Source organism: Clytia hemisphaerica, unplaced genomic scaffold (genome assembly GCF_902728285.1).
Source record: "Clytia hemisphaerica strain Z4C2 unplaced genomic scaffold, Clytia hemisphaerica genome assembly, whole genome shotgun sequence".
NCBI lineage: Eukaryota > Metazoa > Cnidaria > Hydrozoa > Leptothecata > Clytiidae > Clytia > Clytia hemisphaerica.
Window position 1 is genome coordinate 1563070 of NW_027103836.1, and position 22197 is coordinate 1585266.

The following is a 22197-nucleotide window of genomic DNA, read 5'->3' on the forward strand; positions in this document are numbered from 1 at the left end:
AGAAAGAGGAAAAGAAAAACATTTTTTGCTTATATCAGCATAATATAACAATAGGCAGACACTGTCCTGATATGAAACATGTGTCTGATATGAAACGGGAACACTTATGTAAAAATAAAACCTTAAGGACGTCAACTTGGATTTTTTGAAGAGTTGTCTTTATCTACACTCTTTTTTGTAAGAACAAGTGAACTATTTTTGAGGCTAGACTATTCTTATTGTTCTTGATAGATTGAGCCACAAAATTATTTCATTTGTTTTTAGGGAAAAGTTTAGGTATTTTTCTTTATACTACTCCTGATCCTTAAATTACTTGAAATTGAGCACTTCAAGGATAAGCATTTTTATTCGTATTCTTGCTTCTTATAGAATTTTTCTTATAAAAAAGAGTTAATGTGGAATTCTGATCGCAACTGCGGGATTTACATAAACTTTGTGGTCAAGGTCAAAACAGATCTTAAGTTTTAAAAATTCTTTATCAACAATAAAAATCTAAGGAATATATTATTATGTACTCAAAATAATAAAAAGTTAAAATATCATGCCAAGCAGATCAAACTACATCACTCCTATTAATCTGAATATGTACAAGTAATTTGACAAACAAAAAATATATTTAAAGTGGTGCTCAGACCTCCCACGGGAGTACAACCCAAACCTCTTCTTGCAAAAGATTTATGACTGAAGACTTACCAGAAGATGCCAATCGAACGGAATCGACAATCGACAATCGAACCAACCGAACGTAAAAGGCCAACAGAATCTTCACGAGGTAATAAAATTATTACTATTTCCAATTAGAATAATTACTCAAAATTCAATGCATTTAATCTAATTTAATTTAGTATGTATTCCCTAATTTTGATTTTTCAATAAAAAAGCGCAAACCTTTATGTCTGTGCCAACAGACACAAAACTTTCAAAAAGAGGCTTGCATTGATCTTATCTGAATTTGAAAATTGTCTATGTCGTTCGATTGACATCCTCTGAATCTCTATTCGATGACCAGAAGAGAAAAACTTACTAAAATACATATACCTCTATCTCTCTTTCTTATATTTTTTCCTCATCTTCCAACGTATCTGAAACAGTGAAGAAAAGGAACTTCTGCTTGATCATTGGTGGCTATGACTGATTCAAGAACGTATTGCATTTCAAATCTCAAATTCCATGAGCGTTTGTCCTTAGACGATGTTATCGTCCGTTACATACAGTGATGGTAAAGGCGGGAAAAATGGCGGTATGGCGTTATGGCGATATACGGAAAAAAATCGGCGGGAGAGTTTCGAAGACTGGCAACTCTACCGACTGTAAACTCTTTTCGGCAAAAAGATCCGTTTGCGAATTTTCTTCGGCTTTGGGCTTTTTTCTTAGATAGTGATTCGTCTTAGACTATAACATAGTCTAGTTTGTCCTATGAAGCCAGTCAGAGAGTATTGGAATTCAAGGTCTAAACACCCGTTTCACAAATTTACCAAAACGAAAAATGGTCCCATAAAATGTTCTGAATCTAAGAAAACTGAATATCGGTTGAGCATTATAAAGTTCGGTCAAGAAAGATGAAAGTAAAGTTTGTCACCGAAACTGTCCCAGCAATTTGTCCCATCCTATCTAGTAAACCAACATTTATTAAGTAAAAGGCTTGAGTATAAGGTCTCATGTGAAGTTAGAAAAACGATGTCATCGTTACTGTATCTGTTACTGTTACTGTATCCTTCAAATAACGTCATTCAGTAAGTATCTACCAAGTAAAGTTTAAGAGAATGTTGGTACGAACGTCATGTAAAGTATCATGTTATTGTCGAAGAGGTTTCTGTTTTTGTCAAGTAGTACCACCTATATAGAAAGGTTGAAAGAAGCTTGATTGGTTGAGTTCAAGAAGTCAACAGTTACTCTGCATTGGTCTTTAGTATGCTGAGAACTTTTTGGAAACCTTATACCGGATGCGCCACAAGAAAGTTTCTTTCTTCAAAGTGAATTTTCTCGAGTTCTAAAAATTAGAATAGGTCGATTTTCAACGTTTTTGAGCACTTTCTAAAAGTAATTTTTTAATTCAATTGAGCATAACTTTTGATCTAATGAACCAAATTTTATAAATGACCCATCAAAATTTAAGTTTATTTTTCTTCTTTCCAATGAATATTTAATTTTTAGACCTCGAGAAAATTCACTTTAAAGAGAGAAACATTTTTGTGGCGCATCCGGTAGGTTATCCCAAACTGTCATGGCTTGTACTATAAAAGGCAAAATATTCATTAAGCTTTCAGAAAAATAAGCTCTCACCAAGATTTTCATTTGGATATTTTTTATATGTCAAGGTCGAAATGAAACATGGGTAATCATAACCAACGCGCTCTGTTAACGACTTTCTGTTCGTCTAAAATTTTGGATTATTTGTAAGTTTTTGCTTCTAACTAACGGGCAGCCGTAATGGTGACACAATGAGTCCCGACTACCCATGATTCATTTCGACGGTACAATGGCATATAAGCGCATGAGAAACAGAAAATGACTTATAGATCATGTTGGCACGTTACGATTCCGTTTCACTCCGAAGCGAAATGAAGTCATTCTATTGGTTACATTCAAGTTTGTTTCATTTTGTTTCGGAGCGAAACGGAACAGTCACTTGATTTGTTAAATGCCGTGATAACCTAGCGCTATAAGGTGGTGAATATGTGAAAGTCGATTGGTTAAGAGCCTATCAATAAAAAAATTGCTAAATTGAGCGTTAGTCACTTTGTTTATACTGCTTTATACTTAACATTATATAAAAATAATTCCAACAAAATAAAAATCCCAAATAATGGTACAGGAAGGTTCCGGTCGAAGGGGGGGGGGGTTATAAAATACCAAAAGAGGAGAAGAGTGTAATCATACCTTTCTTAATTTCTTTAATTTGAGTTGTTCCGTACTCGTGCCAGTCTTCAAGATAACTGAATGTTTGTAGAATAAAAAAATAAAAAAGAATAAAATTTATTCTAGTATTGCTGTAAACGATATTTTTCTTTTAAGAAAAAATCACACACAGAAAGTACAGAATGTAGAAGATACCGCAAATATCATCCATACCTTATCTATAATGCCCGAAAATTCAGAGAGATGAAATTAATCCAATCACGAAAATATGTTGTCGAATATAACCCGAGCAAAGTATTTTCTGGTAAAACATACTTTGTTCTTCGAATAAGAAACACTGCTTTGTATTTTCAGAATCCTTATGGAAAAGATATTTTCTTGAGTGATCGATAGATAGAAATTGAAACAACTTCATCTCCTTGTCAATGAACCTAATATAGATTTTGTATGAATGAAGAAATACAAAGTTTTTTCATTTCACAGTTTGGATGTATTGATATATTTTCAATTATTAATGAACATTAAAATCTCTTGCGGTGATGAAATTTGAAATAACGTGTGCCCATTCCCGATGACAAAAACCCCGTTTGAATTGGATATCCGAATAATTCTATTCCAATAATTCAAGCGAAAATTGGAGGGACCCCTGCTAAGTTTTATGAGGCGGGAAAATGCTCAAGATTTATCTTCGGTTACGGCTTTGAGTGACATAATCAGAATAGTTTAAGAACAGTTTGATAGTATTCTTTGTAGCACAGGGAATTAGAATGAATCACAGGAAATCTGAGAGAATAATATCTCATCACACGTCTATTCGTTCGTTCGTTTGACAACGTGAAAGACCGAGTACCGAGCACTTCTAACAGTGCCGTCAGTGCCGTAGGAAGCATTTTGACATTAGGGGGGCATAAGTTCAGTGACACCTTGAGGGCCAACCATGGTTTGGTCCGAAGGGGGAAATTTTGAAATCTAGAGCTCTAAATTGTCTAAAAACACACTCGAAAAACTAAAATAATTCGAATAAAGGCAAAATTTTAAGGTAAAATACTTCATTTTAAGAAAAAATCACTCTATTGTGGGGGAGGGGGGCTAAGGACCCCCTAGCCCCAGGTAGCTACGGCACTGTCTAAGATAAGCTTCGCGCGGCAATATATGTTCAAATATTGGCAACATCCGTCCATTTTTGCCATAATATGAACAAAACTAAGTAACGATGTAAGTAACGATAGGGGTCGATTTTTAACTTAAACTTCGCTAATTTTTCTCCGAATGAACATTCAGTCGTTTTCAAATCGAACCGATTTTTTTAGGTATTTTTCCTCGTTTTGGCTAATTTTTCATCAAATTTGATTTTTCATGTATGAATTTCGAAAAAGGGAGATAAAAACTTTATAATACCAAAATTTCGAAGCAAAAATTCATCGATTTCCGATACCAAAACAATTTCAGAATTCCGAAATGCCGAAGAAAAAAGGGTCGATTTCCGCAATTCCGAAATACCGTACGCCCCCTATAGGGTCTTTGTTTGATATATTGGAACAAAAATGGTTAACTTTGAGAAGAAGGCCTGACGGAGTGAAGTTTGATTAATTTTATATGGATATACAAAACATACTCAATGGAGGAGAGCAGAACTACCTGTCGAAATTAAGCCCATTGGTCCATTGTAATAATTCATCTACTTCCCAGTCCTCCACAGCCTCGATTCCATGCTGTTCAACTGATTGGAATACACCCATAGCTGCTGTGTCAACGAGTTCCTTAACCTCTTGTACTTGCTTCCCTTTTGTTTGAAGTATCCCTGCTTTGTACCTGCAAAAAAAATATTAGGATATTTCATGTTTGACTCAAAAAGGTGGGCATTAATCGATTAATGACATTTACGCATTTTTAAATCCGAATACAACAAAATTCAAAGGGTCAACTTTTAGAGGTCGTAGCTTTTGAAACAATAATTTCATGAAGAAAGGTTTTTTATACCAAAAATGAAGTTACTGGCATCAAAAGAATATGAAATATCATTTTTCATCTTTAAGTTTGCACTAAATTTAGATGTGCCTGCCATTTATCGACCAATGCTTCAATTCTAACATATTGTGTACCGTTGAAAAGGTAGTTCAGAGCACTTTAATTTTAGTGCCGTTCGAAAGAATTCAGAGTTTGAGTACTATAATTTTTGGGGAAAATACTGGGTGTCCCAGAAAAAAGTATAAGGGTTTGATGGCTAACAGTGTCCGAAATAATGTAAACTTTAATGAATTCTTTTAGCATTGTAAAGAGGAAAGGCAAATAAAAAAATTTGGAATATTAGCTTTTTAAAATTGGTACAACGGTTCTCAAGTTAAAAGCTTTTGAAGTCAAAATTAACTTTTGAAAAAGTCCAAAAACATGTCAAAAAAAGTTATTTTCGCGCGCTAATAAACCGAATATAGTGTTTCCCGAAAATAGTCAGAAATCGGAAATAAAACAGATTCATTAAACCTCATGAAAAAAATTGTCGATCAAATTTGAAGAGTCATTTTTTCTAAAATTATCCAAATATTATTTCTAACAATAAAAACAAAGATAGAATAACAGTAACAAAATACAATGAAGTGAACTGGTCTTTAAATACACTATTTTCCGGTTAGCCGTTTCGTATAAAAAGTCACCAAAATTTCGAGTAAACAAACCATCCCATTGGCTGAAAGCAAAAACATAAACAAGTAAATGTGTAGAGTATTCTACAGTATGTCTACACGTATTCTTATTTTTCGGCATTTGTGAGCCCCATTGTTCTTTTAAAACAAGTGTATGGGTTTTAATAAAAAGTGCTTTTATTTACAATAACCAAAATACAAATTGAAATGGGAATATTCGAGCAAATTAAAGTGTAAATTCATGGCTTTGAAGAGAGGTGGTTCAGAACAGTTCACTGGGTAAATTGTCAGAATATCTTACATGGTTTCAGCCCACTTTTCAGGTGCCCCCATTGAGCATGGTGCCCCCAGCAATTTAGGTCCCCTTGAGAAATTGCTTTGAGTTAGGTACCCCCATTCAGCCAAAAAAATTTTTTTTGAATTGACACTTTTTGTTCTTTTGTTATTCCTAAAATCTTAATGATAGCGTGTAAAGCGCTCACGCATGAACGCCTGCTAATAAGCTTTGTTGTTATGGTATAAAGATGGCGGCTGTAAATCAAAACAACCACATTAGAATAATATAGCAAAAGATGGCATGATGGGAAACGAAAGAGAAATTGGATGGGAAACTAGGTGCTGTGGTAAAAAAATTCAATAATTTGAAATATTTTGAAATATTCGATTTGGAAAATATAACCAGCCCCCAGAGCCTCCATCAAGACAGGTAGGTACCCTTAATGAATAGGTAACCCCAAAGAATTGCAAGGCATTAGCCCCCCTCTACCAACCTGGCCTAGGTGCCCTTCAGATTTCTGGGGGGGGGGGGGCTGACACCATGTCTTAACTATCTCAACCCGTTTTCTCAATCTCGTCCTTCTGTTTACACTAATTGTTCTTTTCTCTTTGTTCTTTTATTTGCTGGATTCGCAATTCATGTTTTCGTTTCTTAACTGCTTTTCGATTTCCTTATCAGCCATTTTATGAAGATTTTTCATATGGACATCATACATTTTTCGAAACAGTTCAACAGGGCTTGCTAATGTTTCTTCGTAACTTGTAAGGCAACAGGTGTTGCACCCTGTCGTTGAATTGCCTCCATTTGAAAATATATTATTAAATCTATCATAAGGACTTTTATTACTTTCATGAAATACATGCGTCACATGGTTATAATTATCATTCAAAAGAATTACTCCTTGTTCGATCCCCGACTTAATCTCTGAAAGTATATCGTTAAACCATTTTGCTAGCCAGTTTTCACTTAACTCCTTCATTTTTTCCTCGTCTAATTTTAAAGTATCGATAGTTTCTTTGAGAAACCTTCCCCAGTCAGGAATATTCCCTATTGGAAGATATACGGTTGGATTATCATAATTGTTTGCAGTGGTAGGAAGATTCTGCAAAGCTGATAAAATATCGACTAAATTTCCCCAAGAATCCTCTATCAAACTATTCTTCGTCGTCTTGATGTCAGCCAGCCCAAACCTTAAGGTTACCAATTTGTAAGATGAAGTTCGTAACTTCAATTCGTAATTTTCAGTTTCCTTTGATAAATTGTTATCTTTATCCTTATGGAAAAGCAGTGATAGAAATGACGCCAGGTGTATCATACATTCATTATAAATTTCTGCAACAAACATCAACTTCAAATTAGCATTATCAGGTATGTTGTCTAGAAATCCATTTTTTTGTAATTGTGTTGCTCTACAGGTCATATTTCCACGCATATCAAAGAGTCTCTCTATGGAAAAATCCTGTTTCAAAATTTCGATATTGTTTGGTTCAAGTTTTTGTTTACCGATTAAAATATTTTGACTGGGTATGAAATAGTTTGGCAGCTTCATCTCTGAGAATGCTTCTAATAAACGATCGACAACAAGTTGCAATAATCCTATGATATCGTTTTCATCAAAGTCAGTATGTTTCTCGTAAAGCCACAGTAAAACGGTTTTGAGGTGATATGTTTTCAAGGGAGTTTGATAATTTTGCGACATGGTTTGGTTACTTGCGGTTGCATGTTGCTTGTTCAAATTCTTGAGCTTTGACTTAATGATCAAATAGACTTTTCTCCAGGACAATGGGAGATTTAGGAGAATTTCCTTTTCGACCAACGAAAATGACAATCTCCATTCAACCATAGGGTTTTGACTTTCAGGATGACTTTTCGGTATCAGGAACAACGGAACTTCTAAACGAAAATTATTGGCACAATTTAATGACTCGAGTGACTATATAAAGGGGACCTGGAAAAAGTGGAAGAGAATCTATATAATAAAAATGGTCAATGTCGCTTGTAAGTGAGTGCACTAATTGTTTTGTTTGCCGTTTTTCAACGAATGCTACAAATTTAACGTATAATATATGGTTAGAAAGATATTTCAGAGCACTATGATATTTTAGAAAATTAAGAGAACAAAATAAAAATTTTTATACTTTAGTGCTAAAAACTTCATCTTTGGTACAGAGATACTTTGAAGCCTCCTGTATTCAAATATGAAATTACTTTTATATTGATTTTGCAAAGAGTTGGAGTAAAAAAATAGCAAAAAGCTGTTTTTTTTCAACTCCAACGAGCTACTTTCTAGAGGTTGCAACCTTCATTGCAAATACTTTACGGAAAATAACTATATGGCTGGAATCAGAAGGCTTCAAAGTACCTCTGTATAAAACATGAAATTTTTAACACCAAATAATACAAAGTTCATTTTCTCACTCATTTTTCATCTTAAAATTTTCTATACTTTTTTGAATTATTTTTCTTAGAAAATATAGTGCTCTGGATTATCTTTTCCACAAAATATAATATGTTAGAAGTCCTCATTTCTTTTTCATTGGCTGAAAAATGGCAAACAAAACAAAGATTTTTGGACACTTGGAGCGAATTACAATGGACTCTCGCTAATTCGAACTCGAAAGGGGAATCTTATTTATTCGAATTGTTGAAAATATCTTAAAAGGGTTTCTCCTTGACGGAGACTGAAATTCGAATTATTGAACGATTCAACAGTGCCGTAGGAAGCATCTTCATATTGGGGGGGGGGGCTGAAGTTTAGTGACACCGCGAGGGGGGAAATTTTGAAAATTTGAGCTCTAGATTGCTTGAAAATGCATTCAATTGTGACAATTATGACAAATTAAAAAAGAAAAACTTTACATTTTGCAAAATAACCATTTTTGGAAAAATTATTGGAAGGCATAGCCTCCCCAGTTGCTACGGCACTGGATTTGAATAATAGCAGTTTGAATGAGCGAGAGTTTACTGTAAATGTAGGGCTTTTTTGAGGGCTTTTTAAATCTGTTCTTAGGATTTAACCAAAATTGAATTCTTATTTAAAAAAATAAGCATTTAATTAGAAGCTTAATTTTCATCGAGTGATGTCATTTGAAGCGTCGACTTAGCTTACTGAGTGGTACCTGTACATTTTTCGAGATTTGGGTTCCTGTCGAGAAAATCCTTTTTTATATCCATCGGCCATTCTTCTAAACGCAATGCGATAACTTTATCTTTTGTTGCTGATGATATAGATGCACTTGGCGCCTCTGTTTTCTCATTGACATTAAGACTATGTTCGGTGCTCTTCGGTGAATCTTCATCTCTTCGATTATCGACATGATCAATGACAATGGAATGTTGTACATCATGGTCACTCTCGTTGATTTTCAACATATGATAAAGTGCTCTTTGAAGGCAAACTGGGTATATAAATTTACCATCCCGATCTTCGATTCGATAAAATCCGTCATTCGGTGTTTTTACGTGATAAAAAGTATTTTCTACACTGTCCAAAGCAATGTTGGATTTATCTCGGACAATCGCAGGACCGATTTCGTATATGTAATCAAGATCGGAGTCTTCTATATCCAACTTCTCACTGACACTTCCACTCTTATATGCTTTGATCACTGTGGGGAAATGTAAATTACTCGGCGGAAATTGATCGTCAAAATGATGGATGACGTCATCTTTCTCTCTACCAATCAGAAGAGAGGAAAAATGCGCCAGTTCACAATCGTATGTTTGGATCAAAGCAGACAAATTTACGAATTCTCTCCCTTTTTCATCCATTTTGATTGGAAGACCACTAGTCTGTTTCGAGGTCTGTTTATTACCCATTTATGTAATGTAGATTTTGTCGGATTTTCGGGAATTTGATAAACAGTTTCCCATTCGAGGTTTCAAAAACAGAACCAGAAAAAAATGATCGAAATTGATATTCATATGAAAATTTCTCTTCTTTTTTACTGTTTTTCCCCTATCGAATTTAATATTTATAATTTCATTCTTTTTATTTGTATTTTAAATTAACTCGAATTTCATGGAAATATACGTTTTTTATAAGAATACTTTCAATAAGAATATAGACATCGCGAGAAGACCATTCTACGCGGGGGTTGAGGAGGAAACGGCGTGTAATACAGCATCTCTAACACCCTTCTTTGAAGTGTATTTCACGTTTATCGTTTCGTAGTACACTCTGTGCGCTGCGCATTGTCTGTTTGATAAAAAAATCCCCGTACGGAAACCTCTGCGATGAAGTATGATTTATAAAATACCAACACTTCTCTCATCGTCTCCCTCTCTCGCCAACACTTCATCGCAGCGGTCGGTTTTGAAAAATCTCAAATGAGAAAAAACAATAACAACAGACCCTCTACGGCAATGAGTTATGAAATTAGCCGTAGATACTGGGTCTGTGTACAGACAACCTCGATCTATATTTTAGGGGTGGTGCCGAATGACAATAGGATATTAGATCGTTAATATCGGGACAACTTTGTTTTTTTACACCATGAAATTAGAAGATTCGCAAGTATTATCCTCTAATTTCAACACTCCCTTCGTTCCAGCAATTGTTACATACGTGTACGTTCTTGTTTTTTTATTATGTACTTGGTGGTTTCGGACCTTAAAACTTCATAACGATTCGTTTCTTTCATTAGGAATGAATACTTTTGTTTTGACGCCAAAAGAAGGGCTTCAAAGTTTTCGAAAAAAATTTTCCTGGTGACTTCAAAGTGCCAAAATAGGACAATTTTTCTGAAAATATTAAGACTGTGTTTTTGGGCTTCAGTTTTCATTAACATGCTCGAAAATTGTTTGTGTAGATTAAAACTAGTTTGGAGTATATGGTAATTTAAGAGGTTAAGTTTTAGTTTAACTTTTATTTTGTTACGACGCCACGCCCTTTAGCGTATCTAGCTAGAGTGGTTTTGGTGGGCCGTCCGCCCATAGTACGCCACCGTCGCATTTGCTCCTTTCGGTAGAATCTATAGGTGGTTTAGAGCTATGACTTCGAGCACTGATCTTCCATTCGCAAAGAAGCTCATCTTACAGTGAAGACAGAGAAAATTATTTTTTGTTGTTGTTGTTGAATCTTCCAATATCTCTCAAGGCAGGTCCATAACTATCAGTGTTACTACACGTTTTTTTTTTAATAAGAACGTCAAAAATTTTCGAAGCCTTCGGATGTTCTTAGTTTTTTGGATTTGAAGCCTAAAAATGTTCTTAAAATGTTCTTATTTTCAGCATTTTTTGAGCATTTTGATGTAATTTCTTAAGAAAATGCATGTTTTTAAGTCTTCAAAGCCTTAGAATGTTCTTAGAATGTTCTTAAGTTTTTGGGCCTCGAAGCCTTATGTTCTTATATAGTTTGTTCTTATAAAAAAAAAACGTGTAAACGTAAAGAGATATAGAGTATGCACATTCATGGATATAAATGTAGTTTGTGCAGAAGAAGCGTAACAAAAAAAAAAACACAAAAAAACAAAAGGAAAAAAAAAAAAAAAAAAAAAAAAAAAAAAATGAAAACAAAAAAAAAAAATAAAAAAAAATATTTTTCAAAAAAAAAAAAAAAATCTGAAAATTGAGCGTACAATTTTCGTAGCACACGGAAACGAAAGGAGACATTCAACAGTAACTGGTTTTTGGGAAAACTGGTATGGCAAACAAGGGGATTATCAAGTATATGCATAGCTGCAACTAAACTTGGCAAAGGAGATGGGCGGGTGATGAGATGTTTGGGCCGGTGATTTCGTGGTTTTGAGATGATGGCCAAGGGATGTCGTTGTATTGGGAGATGTGGCCAAGGTGATTGCGCTGGTATTGGGAGATGTTGGCCAAGGGTGATTGTCGCTGGTATTGGGAGATGTTGGCCAAGGGGATTGTCGTTGGTAGTGGGAGATGGGGCAAGGGATTGTCGTTGATTGGGAGATGGTGGGCCAAAAGGTGATCTCGGCTGGTCGTTGGGATTTGGGACCATGGGGGAGGCGGACATAGCGGTATATTGTCCCAGGTTATCATTTTATTTACATACTTTAAGAGAATGCTAAAGTTCAGTTGCTTGGAACAAGGTGGAACAAGAAGAAGCCATATGGATAAAAAGCTTTCAATATGATTGGTATGAACTCTAACAGATGTTTGGTTGTGTGATATTTAACATTTTTATTTGGAATTAGGTTTTACCTAATTTTGGGTGTTACGCAAGGGGCTCGCAAAAATGGGAACAATTTTATTATATTTCTGGCCAAACCGAAACAAAAATTAATACACCATTAAAACATAATTTTTTCTCTACGAAACGTAACATCGATTATTTGAAAATTCTCTCTTTTTCTCCAGTTAGTGTAAAACGCAGGTCACAGGTCACAGGTCGCAGGTCACAGGTCACAGGTCAGTGATGACAGGTTAACTCTAAACAATGTCATTGCAGAGGAAAATGTTTGGAAAACACAAAGAATTATCAAAAACATAATTCTCAAGCAATTTCATCCATATAAAACCATTTCAAACATCAAAATTTAACCATGTGCTTTTATCGATCTTTCGCAGTTTGCGCCGTGTATAACGCAGACCAGAAAATATTTGAAACCATATTATACGTATAACAGGTATATTACATATTGTAATGTTTGTAATGTTATATGATGGTTACATATAATAAAACAAATCGCTCTAAAACTAACTTCTCAGAGAACTCACGAGCTTCTGATTGGTGTAATTTTATATCCAGCCATATTGTTATCATCACATTCGGCATGCTGAATATTTTTGGTGTTTTTCTCTTGTAAGACATGATATTTTGTAATTCTGTCAATATTTTTGTCAAAAATTGTCATTAAGTCATTAAAATGACAATTGAATAATTAATTAGTTTCATCCTTCTAAAACCACTCTCTTAGGGACCTCACAAGCTTCTGATTGGTGCCGTTTTATATCCATTCACACCATCCACATCACATTTTGTATAATAAATATTTTTCGTGCTTTTGTCTTGCTAGGCATCATATTTTATGATTTTGTCATTATTTTTGTAAGTAAGTGTCACTATGTCAAAATAGGTTGTTATTCTATTCAATTGTCATTTTATAATATCTAAATAGCATGTATTACTTTTTTGTAATTTAATGCGCTATGTATTGATGTTATGTTATGTATATGTTATGATTTTTTTTTTCCGGTCTGCACTTTGTTGACCTGTGACCTGCGACCTGTGACCTGTGACCTGCGTTTTACACTAACCGCTTTTTCTCCTTTAGCTTTTAAAATTTCTTTCAAACAAAAGGCCTATTTAGTCGATATAAGTTACGCTTCTAAAGGCACAGAGGCTTTCTTTTATAAGATATATTTCCGTGGTAAAATGGTAAATTTTTCTTGTCTTGGACAGTGCTTATAAAAACATTATATAAAAAAGAGAACAAATTTCTTTTATCTCAGGTAGTTTACAAACAAAGATTTTACTTTTTATAAGCATTAATTCAATCCCACAGATCCCAGCTGGATGTAGTAATCAAGCACGAAACCTGAACATTTTAAAGTTCCTCCTGTCAAGAATACACCTAGGCAAGGTGGTACACAGATGGTGCACGTCAAAAAAGTCTGTCTCTGCGGCATTTATATTGATTTACACTAGCTTTTTCTAATTTGAGTTTAAAATATTATTTCACATAACTATTATAGACTGAAGTGTCTCTGTCAGTGGGCTGACAAAGGTAGATTTGGAGTAATACAAAGTAGGATCATTGAAGGGCATTGATTAGATGACTTGAATAGCCTGTTATAACAAGACTGTAAAGTTATAAACGGCTCATGCTGCAGATCAGGGGCAAGTTTAATATAGTTTTTCATGGCCTTTGATAGATTTAGGTTTAATATAAAATCGGTATATAAAATAATAATTCATTTTCTATTACATGTTCTTTTGCTACAAAATTTTCCAAGAAAGAGTATGTTTACATTGAGTCATTATCACACGTAGAGCATCAGTTGTACAGATAGCTGGTCAAGACTTGGGAAGAAGGCAAGAAAATTTAAGTTATGAAGAAAAGATATTTGGTACCCCTCAATTGGCTAGCATGTTGTAGAATGGGCAACTACCAATAACAAGTTTTTCATAATTACTAATGGCTAGAATTGATAGCAATGAGCAACTTTGGGTATCCAAATATTCCGCTTTCCCTTTCAATAAAGGGCTCGTAATTGCGGTTGTGATAGATTCTCCTACCGGACCGGCTGTACGGCTAGGAGTTTCTCAGCAGCGAGGATGTTAGTGTAAATGTTCGTAGTGCAAGTTGTGAGGATCCAGACCGGCTGTCTGGGCAACCCGGCTGGTTGCGAAAATCCGACGATTCTAGGATTCTAGGCAATTCATCTCGATAGGGAGGTCAGATTCGGAACAAAGTCCGGCTTTATCCCGGCTGGTGGCGGACCTCCTCAGTTTTCGGGCGCACACGGTTGTGATAGATTCTCCTACCGGACCGGCTGTACGGTTAGGAGTCTCTCAGCAGCGAGGATGTTAGTGTAAGTGTTCGTAGTGCAAGTTGTGAGGATCCAGGCCGGCTGTCTGGGCAACCCGGCTGGTTGCGAAAATCCGCTGATTCTGAAGCAAACCCATCGTGATAAGGAGATCAGATTCGGAACAAAGTCCGGCTCCTTCCCGGCTGGTGGCGGATCTCTCTTAAGTTTCAGTATGCACAAGGTTGTGATAGATTCTCCTGCCGGACCGGCTGTACGGACAGGAGTTTCTCAGCTGCGAGGATGATACGGTAGGGAAACTGTCCGTAGCGTTGTTTTAGGCTTTGTGTTTTCCATTTCATACAGCAAGAGATTTTGTCCCACACGAATTACGCGCGATTGACAGTTTCCTGTAGCTATTAGGCTGTGCACGGTGATGAGGGGCCAGGCCTTGAGTCTGGGCAACCCGGCTGGTTGCGAAAACCCGCCGATTCTGGGTTTATTCATCGTTTAGGAAGTCGGATCCGGTACACAGTCCGGCACTTACCCGGCTGGTGGTGGACTTCCTGTCGGGTGCACATTGTTGTCTTATTTTTCTTTGTGTGATGTAGACGTGAAATAGTTAAGATAATTGAATTTGTTATCACATTTCATCTTATGTTTATATTTAGTGAGTTTTCTACTGGTTGATATTTTATATTGTTACGATATACCTTTTATAGGCTTATCTACTTTTACTAATAGAAAAATTTTTAAATTTGTAGGTACGCGCGTCTTCCTGCAACCGTTAAGGCGCGACGAAAGTATAATTTGGGGATACCTTCGGTTGGGAAATATTTTATCCCCAAAATTACTTGTATAGGAGTGGTTAGCCAATAAACAAATGCCAAAACTTAATACACTGGTTTCCCTTATCGTTCACCCACTTCTGGGCCATCCGTTCTGCCCGCAGCGTTCCAGGAGTAAAAAATAGAAAGTTAAATGGTAATTTAAGAGGTTAAGTTTTAGTTTAACTTTTATTTTGTTACGACGCCACGCCCTTTAGCGTATCTAGCTAGAGTGGTTTTGGTGGGCCGTCCGCCCATAGTACGCCACCGTCGCATTTGCTCCTTTCGGTAGAATCTATAGGTGGTTTAGAGCTATGACTTCGAGCACTGATCTTCCATTCGCAAAGAAGCTCATCTTACAGTGAAGACAGAGAAAATTATTTTTTTTTACCTCCCTCCCTCCCTTCAAGGCTTGCGAGCGTGGTTGCAGGCGGCCATCTTATACATTATAATTATTGTCAAATATGGGAAATATTTTATCCCCAAAATTACTTGTATAGGAGTGGTTAGCCAATAAACAAATGCCAAAACTTAATACACTGGTTTCCCTTATCGTTCACCCACTTCTGGGCCATCCGTTCTGCCCGCAGCGTTCCAGGAGTAAAAAATAGAAAGTTAAAAAAAAATTTAAATATTTGCTTGATCAAACGTTTGGATTTCAGTCTACTGTATTTCATACTTTTCAGAATTTCTTATGATAAGGTGCTAGCCTTACTGACATGGTTACGATAAATAATATTCTGTTACCAACGCAACAGGATTTTAACATGAATACGTGCAATCAAATGGAAATATTTTGTTCTTCATATTTAGAAATTAAAAAAGAGCTAAATCAAAAAACTAAAATAACAAATTACATTTTAAAATCTCATTGAAATTCACTTAAATACTTCCCATTTAGAAAAAAAGATAATCATGATTTTCTGTTTGTTTTTCTCCAAAAAAGAGACTGGATCTAGTAGCATACATTTTCTGCGTGATCAAACTAAGTTACAAAATCAAGAATACTATACATTACACCCTGTCAATTATCTATGCCATCCACTTATCAGCAATAATGAAAGTTTGAAAGATCTCTTGACAGAATCTTGTAGAATGTAGAATGCATTCAGAATAGAGCAATGTTGCTCGAGATTGCATATAAATATCCTAGAAAAATGAGCGAATATCCCAAATCTAGCAACAAATCGTCCAATCTGCCAGCACCACGATCTGAAGAGGAAAACATAGGAAAAGGAATATCGACCACGTTTATTGGTCCTCTTTTTACAGTTTAGTCTTCATCGCCATCATCATATTTTCGTTTTCGTGATTTCTCGATTTCCTCATGTTGGCGTTCTTCTAATTGTTGTTGTTTTTGCATTTGCTGTGTTCGCAAATCCTGTTCTTTAATCCCCTTGTCGGCCATTTCATGAAGATTTTTCAAATGGACTTCATACATCTTTCGAAACAGTTCAACAGGACCTTCTAACGTTTCTTCATAAGTACAAAAGAAAGATGCATTGCATTTTGTACATTGAAAAGTCTTGACAGCATCAAACTCTTCATTCAAAAGAATTTCTCCTCGTTCCATTCCCAACTTAATATCAGAACATGCATCATTAAGCAGTTCAGTCACTATCCTGTTTTGTCTCAACTTCCCCATCATTTCTTTATTTAATTTCGAAGCGTTGACCGCTTCTTTAACCATTCTTCCCCAATTAAAGGTTGGGAAATTCCAACAACGCTTAGTTTGAGACATAATCCCCCTTTCAATGTATGCACCAGGCAAATTCTGCAAGGCCGCCAAAGTGTCAATGAAATTTTCCAAATAATTGCAAATCAGCTGGTTTTTCGTCTCCTTGAGTTCAGAAAAACCAAATCTTAAGGTTGCCAATTGATAAACAGATTTTCGATGGAAGCGTTTTTCCTTTGATAAATCGTTATCTTTATCCTCATGGAAAAGCAGTGATAGAAATGACGTCAGGTGTATCATACATTCATTATAAATTTCTGCAACAAACATCAACTTCAAGTTAGCATTATCAGGTATGTTGTCTAGAAATCCATTTTCTTTTAGTTTTGTTGCTCTAGAGGTTGTGAATGATGTTTTTCTATAATCCTGGTTTAGCATCGATCCCCTTATATAAAGGAACATAAGATTATCGACGAGCTTGATCTTTTCTAACATTTCTTTGACTCTCTCAATTTTATAAAAATCATATTTTTGTGCATTTCTCAAAATATTTTGACCCGGTATGAAATAGTTTGGCAGCTTCATCTCCGAGAATGCTTCTAATAAACGATCGACAACAAGTTTCAATAATCCTATGATATCATTTTCATCAAAGTCAGTATGTTTCTCGTAAAGCCACAGTAAAACTGTTTTGATGTGATAACTTTCCAACGGACTTTGGTAATACTGTTGATCTGGTAATATTTCAAAAGATTGCTCGTGAGATTCTTTGAATTGAGATTTTATGATCAAATAAACCTTTCTCCAGGACAATGGGAGATTTAGGAGAATTTCTTTCTCGACCAATGAAAATGACAATCTCCATTCAACCATCGGGTTTTGACTTTCAGGATGACTTTTCGGTATCAGGAACAACGGAATTTCTAAATCAAATAATTAATGAAATCTTACAAAAACGAAAAAAAAAATCTATCGGGTGACTCAGCTCCAGTAAAGTAAGTAATATTTTTAAGCTCTTAATAGACCGGCAAAAAAAATTGAACAAATATCCACATACTTAAATACGACGTCATGCCATTATGGAAGTCATGTGTAGTAATCAAACATTCGTCCATTTGCCAAACCCGCTGGGAAACCCTCCCCAATGAACAATCAGGCTATCTAGCATTATCCCCCGTAAAATAATACCCTGGGGCTTTATCCCGCTGCAAAACTCATTAAACCCACCTTCCCACTTAAACGACGCTCTACTACTCGATATGCTCCCTTGATAAAAACCCAATTCCCTTCGCAAAAATTGAAAATGACCAGATCATCAACTAACTGTACTGTAAGAAATTTTCGGTACAAGAGATATGCTTTAGAATGGAAATTTCACTCAAAATTATACTAACCTGAAAATTCCTTGAAGTTTGTTTTTCTGTCGAGAAAGTCTTTCTTAATATTCATCGGCCATTTTTCCAAACGCAATGCGATAACTTTATCTTTTGTTGCTGATGATATAGATGCACTTGGCGCCTCTGGTTTCTCATCCACACTAAACTTTTTGGCATCCTGTTCTCTTAACCTGGCTTTTTCTTTGCCGATGTTATTGAAATAAAAATCAGAATCGCGTTCGTTTTCGTTAATATTCAGTGTATGGTAAAGTGCTCTTTGAAGGCAAACTGGGTATACAAATTTACCATCCCGATCTTCGATTCGATAAAATCCGTCATTGAGTGTTTTTAAGTGATAAAAAGTATTTTCTACACTGTCCAAAGTATTGTTGGATTTATCTCGGACAATCGCAGGACCGATTTCGTATATATAATCAAGATCGGAGTCTTCTAAATCCAACTTCTCACTGACACTTCCACTCTTATATGTCTTGATAACTGTAGGGAAATGCACGTGACTTGGTGGAAATTGATCGTCGAAATGTTGGATGCCGTCATCTTTTGATTTGCATTCGTTCACAAGGTGTTGGATCTCACTATCGAATATTTGAATCGAAGCATGCAAGTTTGCATATTCTCTTTTCTTTTCCATTTCAAATATTTATAATTATTTTTAAAAATTTCTTCCCCTTGTGTTTTCCACTATACATTATAAATTATACATCTGAACAGTCTAAAAAGTTATTAAAAAAGGTCAAGAGATAATTTAACAAGCTAGATGCTGAATGGACCTACCTGATGATGAAAGTTAGATAGCAATGCGAGGAGAAAATGTAAAAAATTAGTCAGAAAATATAGCGTTTAGCGAAAATGCATAACGCAATAAATTCATCATTGATTGTTGATTGGGGGACAGGGAAGGGTTGTAGGGAAAAAATAAATAGAAAGTTCTGGTCGCAAAAATCAGTTTTATTGGTCAGCCCCGGTGACCCTTCAAATCTCTTTCACGATTTTTTTCTTCGTTTAAGACTCAACTTATAATTCCGTTTTCGGATTATTTTCGGAAAACAAGCTATCGGAAAAACTTTGGCGCGAAAAATATTTTTTCTTGGAAGAGAAAAGAAACACATAACTTCATTAAAAGATTTGCGCATAATAATAAAAGAACGCTATTTTTTTGTGTATTCAATAAATTGAAAGAAGCTATTGCATTGTAAATAAATAGAGAGTGTAAAAGAAAGTTTTTTATGATTGGTTCGTTTTTGTGTGTGTAAGGAAAGGAACGTCAAAGTGTGGCGTAACATAAACTTAGAATCGTCATAACTTTTGATTGAGTTATCGAAACTGGACGGAATTTCCTAAGCAGCTCCCTCAATATAAAATGCCCTATTCATTCACATATACTAGGTTTAACACGCCATTTAAATCAATTTGAATCAATTGACTATTCCCAGCTGGCACACAACGTTGTTTCAACGTTTATCTAACGTTCACAACGTCCATATAACGTTAGATGAACTTCGAAACAACGTTGTAATAATAATAATATTTCTCTTTTATCACCCCTTTTGAGGTATATCTAAAATATCTACAAAACCGTATATACATTTAAAAAGCTGTCACCGTAAATGGTTGAAAAAATAAAAGATACAGAAGGAATTTAGTTGAAGTTGGGAGATTAATAGCGCCTGAACTACACAAAAGACCAAGAATTTTGAAAGGAGGTTTAGCGAAACTAGCAAAGGGCTAGGCAAATTTATCCTTCCTCCTAGGAGTATTGTCTCGGAAGGAAATAACTAGTCTAGGGAGAAAACAAAATATGAAATATATAAATGAATATGAATGGAACTAAAGAGATCAAGTTATAAGAATACTTAAAAAGGCCTAAAAAATTGACTAAGTCATAAGAATACTGAAAAAGGCCTTAAAAAAAATTGACTAATTTTGTCAGTGTGCCAGCTGGGTTCTTTTCAAGTGATTATACTAGACAGCTAACCGTGCCCCGGGGGAGGCACTTAGGCAAAATTGGGTACGGGGACGTGCCGCTTGTCAGGGTTCCTTTTTTAGGCGTGTGTATCTGACAGGGTCGATTTTTTATTATTTTGGACAATATTCAGGGTGGAAAACAGAAAATCTTTCAAATTTTTGTCTACTTTTATTTTCAGAGCGAAAATGGGAAAAATTTTCAATTTTTTGTTCAGACAGGGTCCTAATTTTGCCAAAAATTCATTTATCTGACAGGGTACATATTTCAAACTCCAGCGGCACCGTCCCTGTTGGTCGTCAAGGTCAATGCCCCCCTCCGGGGACCCTGCACACTCAGCTTTATACGAGGGGCGGCCTTGACTGGAGAAAAAATAAATAAATCAACATAAAAATGCCAAAAATGAACAAAAAGTGATGAAAGCCGCAGTGAACATTTTATAAAGCGGCCGCCTCGGATACTTTCTCAGAGAATAAAGAGCAACAGGTTTAAGACATTAAGAAATAATCTATCACATCTATGTCTGCTTTGGACAAATTCAACTTTGTGTTAAACTTTTTTTGTCTGAAGTTCAACCAAAACAGGGTTATGAGCTTTTCATTAGATTTTTTGATTGTACTTCCTTCTAATCGTTTTAAGCTTATTGGGCTGACCTTCCAGTGCAGCTGGTTTATTGACAATTGAATCATGCTTGATGGTGAGCATTGTTATCAATAATGTTTTGTGTTAAAAACATAGAAATATAAGGAAAAAATCCAATGAAAATCTGCAAAAACGGCGATTTCCGGCATTTTCAACCGGAAAAAATTTTTTCTCAAAAATCAAACTCGGCCATGTTTTGAGCATTGCGAATACGCATCTTTCTGCAAAAAATCAGAAAAAACTAATGATAAAATCTCGAGATAATGCTAAAAAAACAGTTTTTCCGGCATATTTCCGGCATTTTCGGCCGGAAAAAAATGTTTTTTGAAAATCGGGCTCTGTCACATTTTAGGTATTGTCATTTTGCATCAGTGTGCAAAATTTGATATAAAAAAATATAAAGTACAGCTCGAGAGATTCAAGAAATACTGTCTTTCCGGCGATTTTTAAATAGTTCCGGCTTCAAAATTCAATTTAATTGAAAATTGAAACATGCTTGATGGTGGGCATTGCTATTAATAATGTTTTTGAATGAAAAAACAACCAATTATAAGGAAAAAGTCCAATGAAAATCCAGAAAATCGGCGATTTCCGGCATATTTCCGGTATTTTCCAACGGAAAAGATTTTTCTCAAAAATCAGACTCGGCCATGTTTTGGGCATTGTTGATACGCATCTTTGAGCAAAATATCAGAAAAAACTAATGATAAAATCTCGAGAAAATGCCAAAAACCAGTTTTTCCGGCATATTTCCGGCTTTTTCGGCCGGAAAAAAATGTTTTTCGAAAATCGGGCTCCGTCACATTTTAGGTATTGACATTTTGCATTAGTGTGCAAAATTTAATGAAAAAATATAAAGTACAGCTCGAGAAAATCAAGAAATACTGTTTTTCCGGCGAAAATGGGCTGTTCCGGCTATTTTTAGAAAGTTCCGGCTTCAAAACTCAGTTCGATTGACGATTGAACCATGCTTCATGGTGGGCATTGCTATTAGTAATGTTTTTGTGTGAAAAAACAACGAAATATAAGGAAAAAGTCCGATGAAAATCTGCAAAAACGGCGATTTCCGGCATATTTCCGGCATTTTCGACCGGAAAAGATTTTTTCTCAAAAATCGGACTCGGCCAAGTTTTGGGCATTGCTAATACGCATCTTTGTGCAAAAAATCAGAAAGAACTACATAATGATGAAATCTTGAGAAAATGCCAAAAAACCGGTTTTTCCGGAAAAACTAATGAGCCAATCTCGAGAAAAGTTGGTAACGAACTAACGAACGGACAAACATCAGTTAATTTATAGGACCTCCGGGTAGGTCCAAAAATGTAAGGAACCAAAAAGGTTGAAGGAAATGGACAGAATCATCAGGATGGAACTTGTAAGCTCTGCGGCAAGAGAGGGCAAAAGAGGCTGGCCCCTGAACCTACCACATTTTTCAAAGCAACTAACTTCTACAATATCCATGTATTAGGGACCCAGTCAGAT

The 22197-nt window shown here is 35.5% G+C and overlaps 3 protein-coding genes across 5 annotated transcripts in view; all 3 read right to left on the reverse strand.

Moving 5' to 3' along the window:
* Positions 1–915: 915 nt before the first annotated feature.
* The window catches only part of LOC136807192 (protein MFI-like), a 51138-nt gene continuing 29856 nt past the window's right edge, over positions 916–22197 (reverse strand). Inside the window, exons 13-16 of one of the 3 annotated variants that reach the window (XM_067063776.1) lie at positions 4498–4671; positions 2881–2936; positions 1778–1836; positions 916–1082 (exon numbers count right to left, since the gene is read on the reverse strand). In XM_067063776.1, the coding sequence (XP_066919877.1) occupies positions 1823–1836; positions 2881–2936; positions 4498–4671 (244 nt within the window). In that variant the 3' untranslated portion in view covers positions 916–1082; positions 1778–1822. Of the gene's footprint in view, positions 1083–1450; positions 1837–2880; positions 2937–4497; positions 4672–22197 lie in introns of those variants that run through there. The other 2 variants (XM_067063773.1, XM_067063774.1) reach the window with 2 other exon arrangements.
* LOC136807065 (uncharacterized) lies at positions 6392–9759 on the reverse strand. The gene is made up of 2 exons (XM_067063633.1): positions 8895–9759; positions 6392–7668 (listed from the first exon to the last, which is right to left on the reverse strand). Exons 1-2 carry the CDS (start codon positions 9592–9594, stop codon positions 6392–6394), a joined length of 1977 nt encoding a protein of 658 aa, XP_066919734.1. The 5' UTR covers positions 9595–9759.
* On the reverse strand, positions 15682–18851 carry LOC136807191 (cyclic GMP-AMP synthase-like receptor 2). The gene is made up of 2 exons (XM_067063772.1): positions 18108–18851; positions 15682–17636 (listed from the first exon to the last, which is right to left on the reverse strand). The coding sequence occupies exons 1-2, from the start codon at positions 18739–18741 to the stop codon at positions 16312–16314; spliced, it is 1959 nt and encodes a 652-aa protein (XP_066919873.1). The 5' UTR covers positions 18742–18851; the 3' UTR covers positions 15682–16311.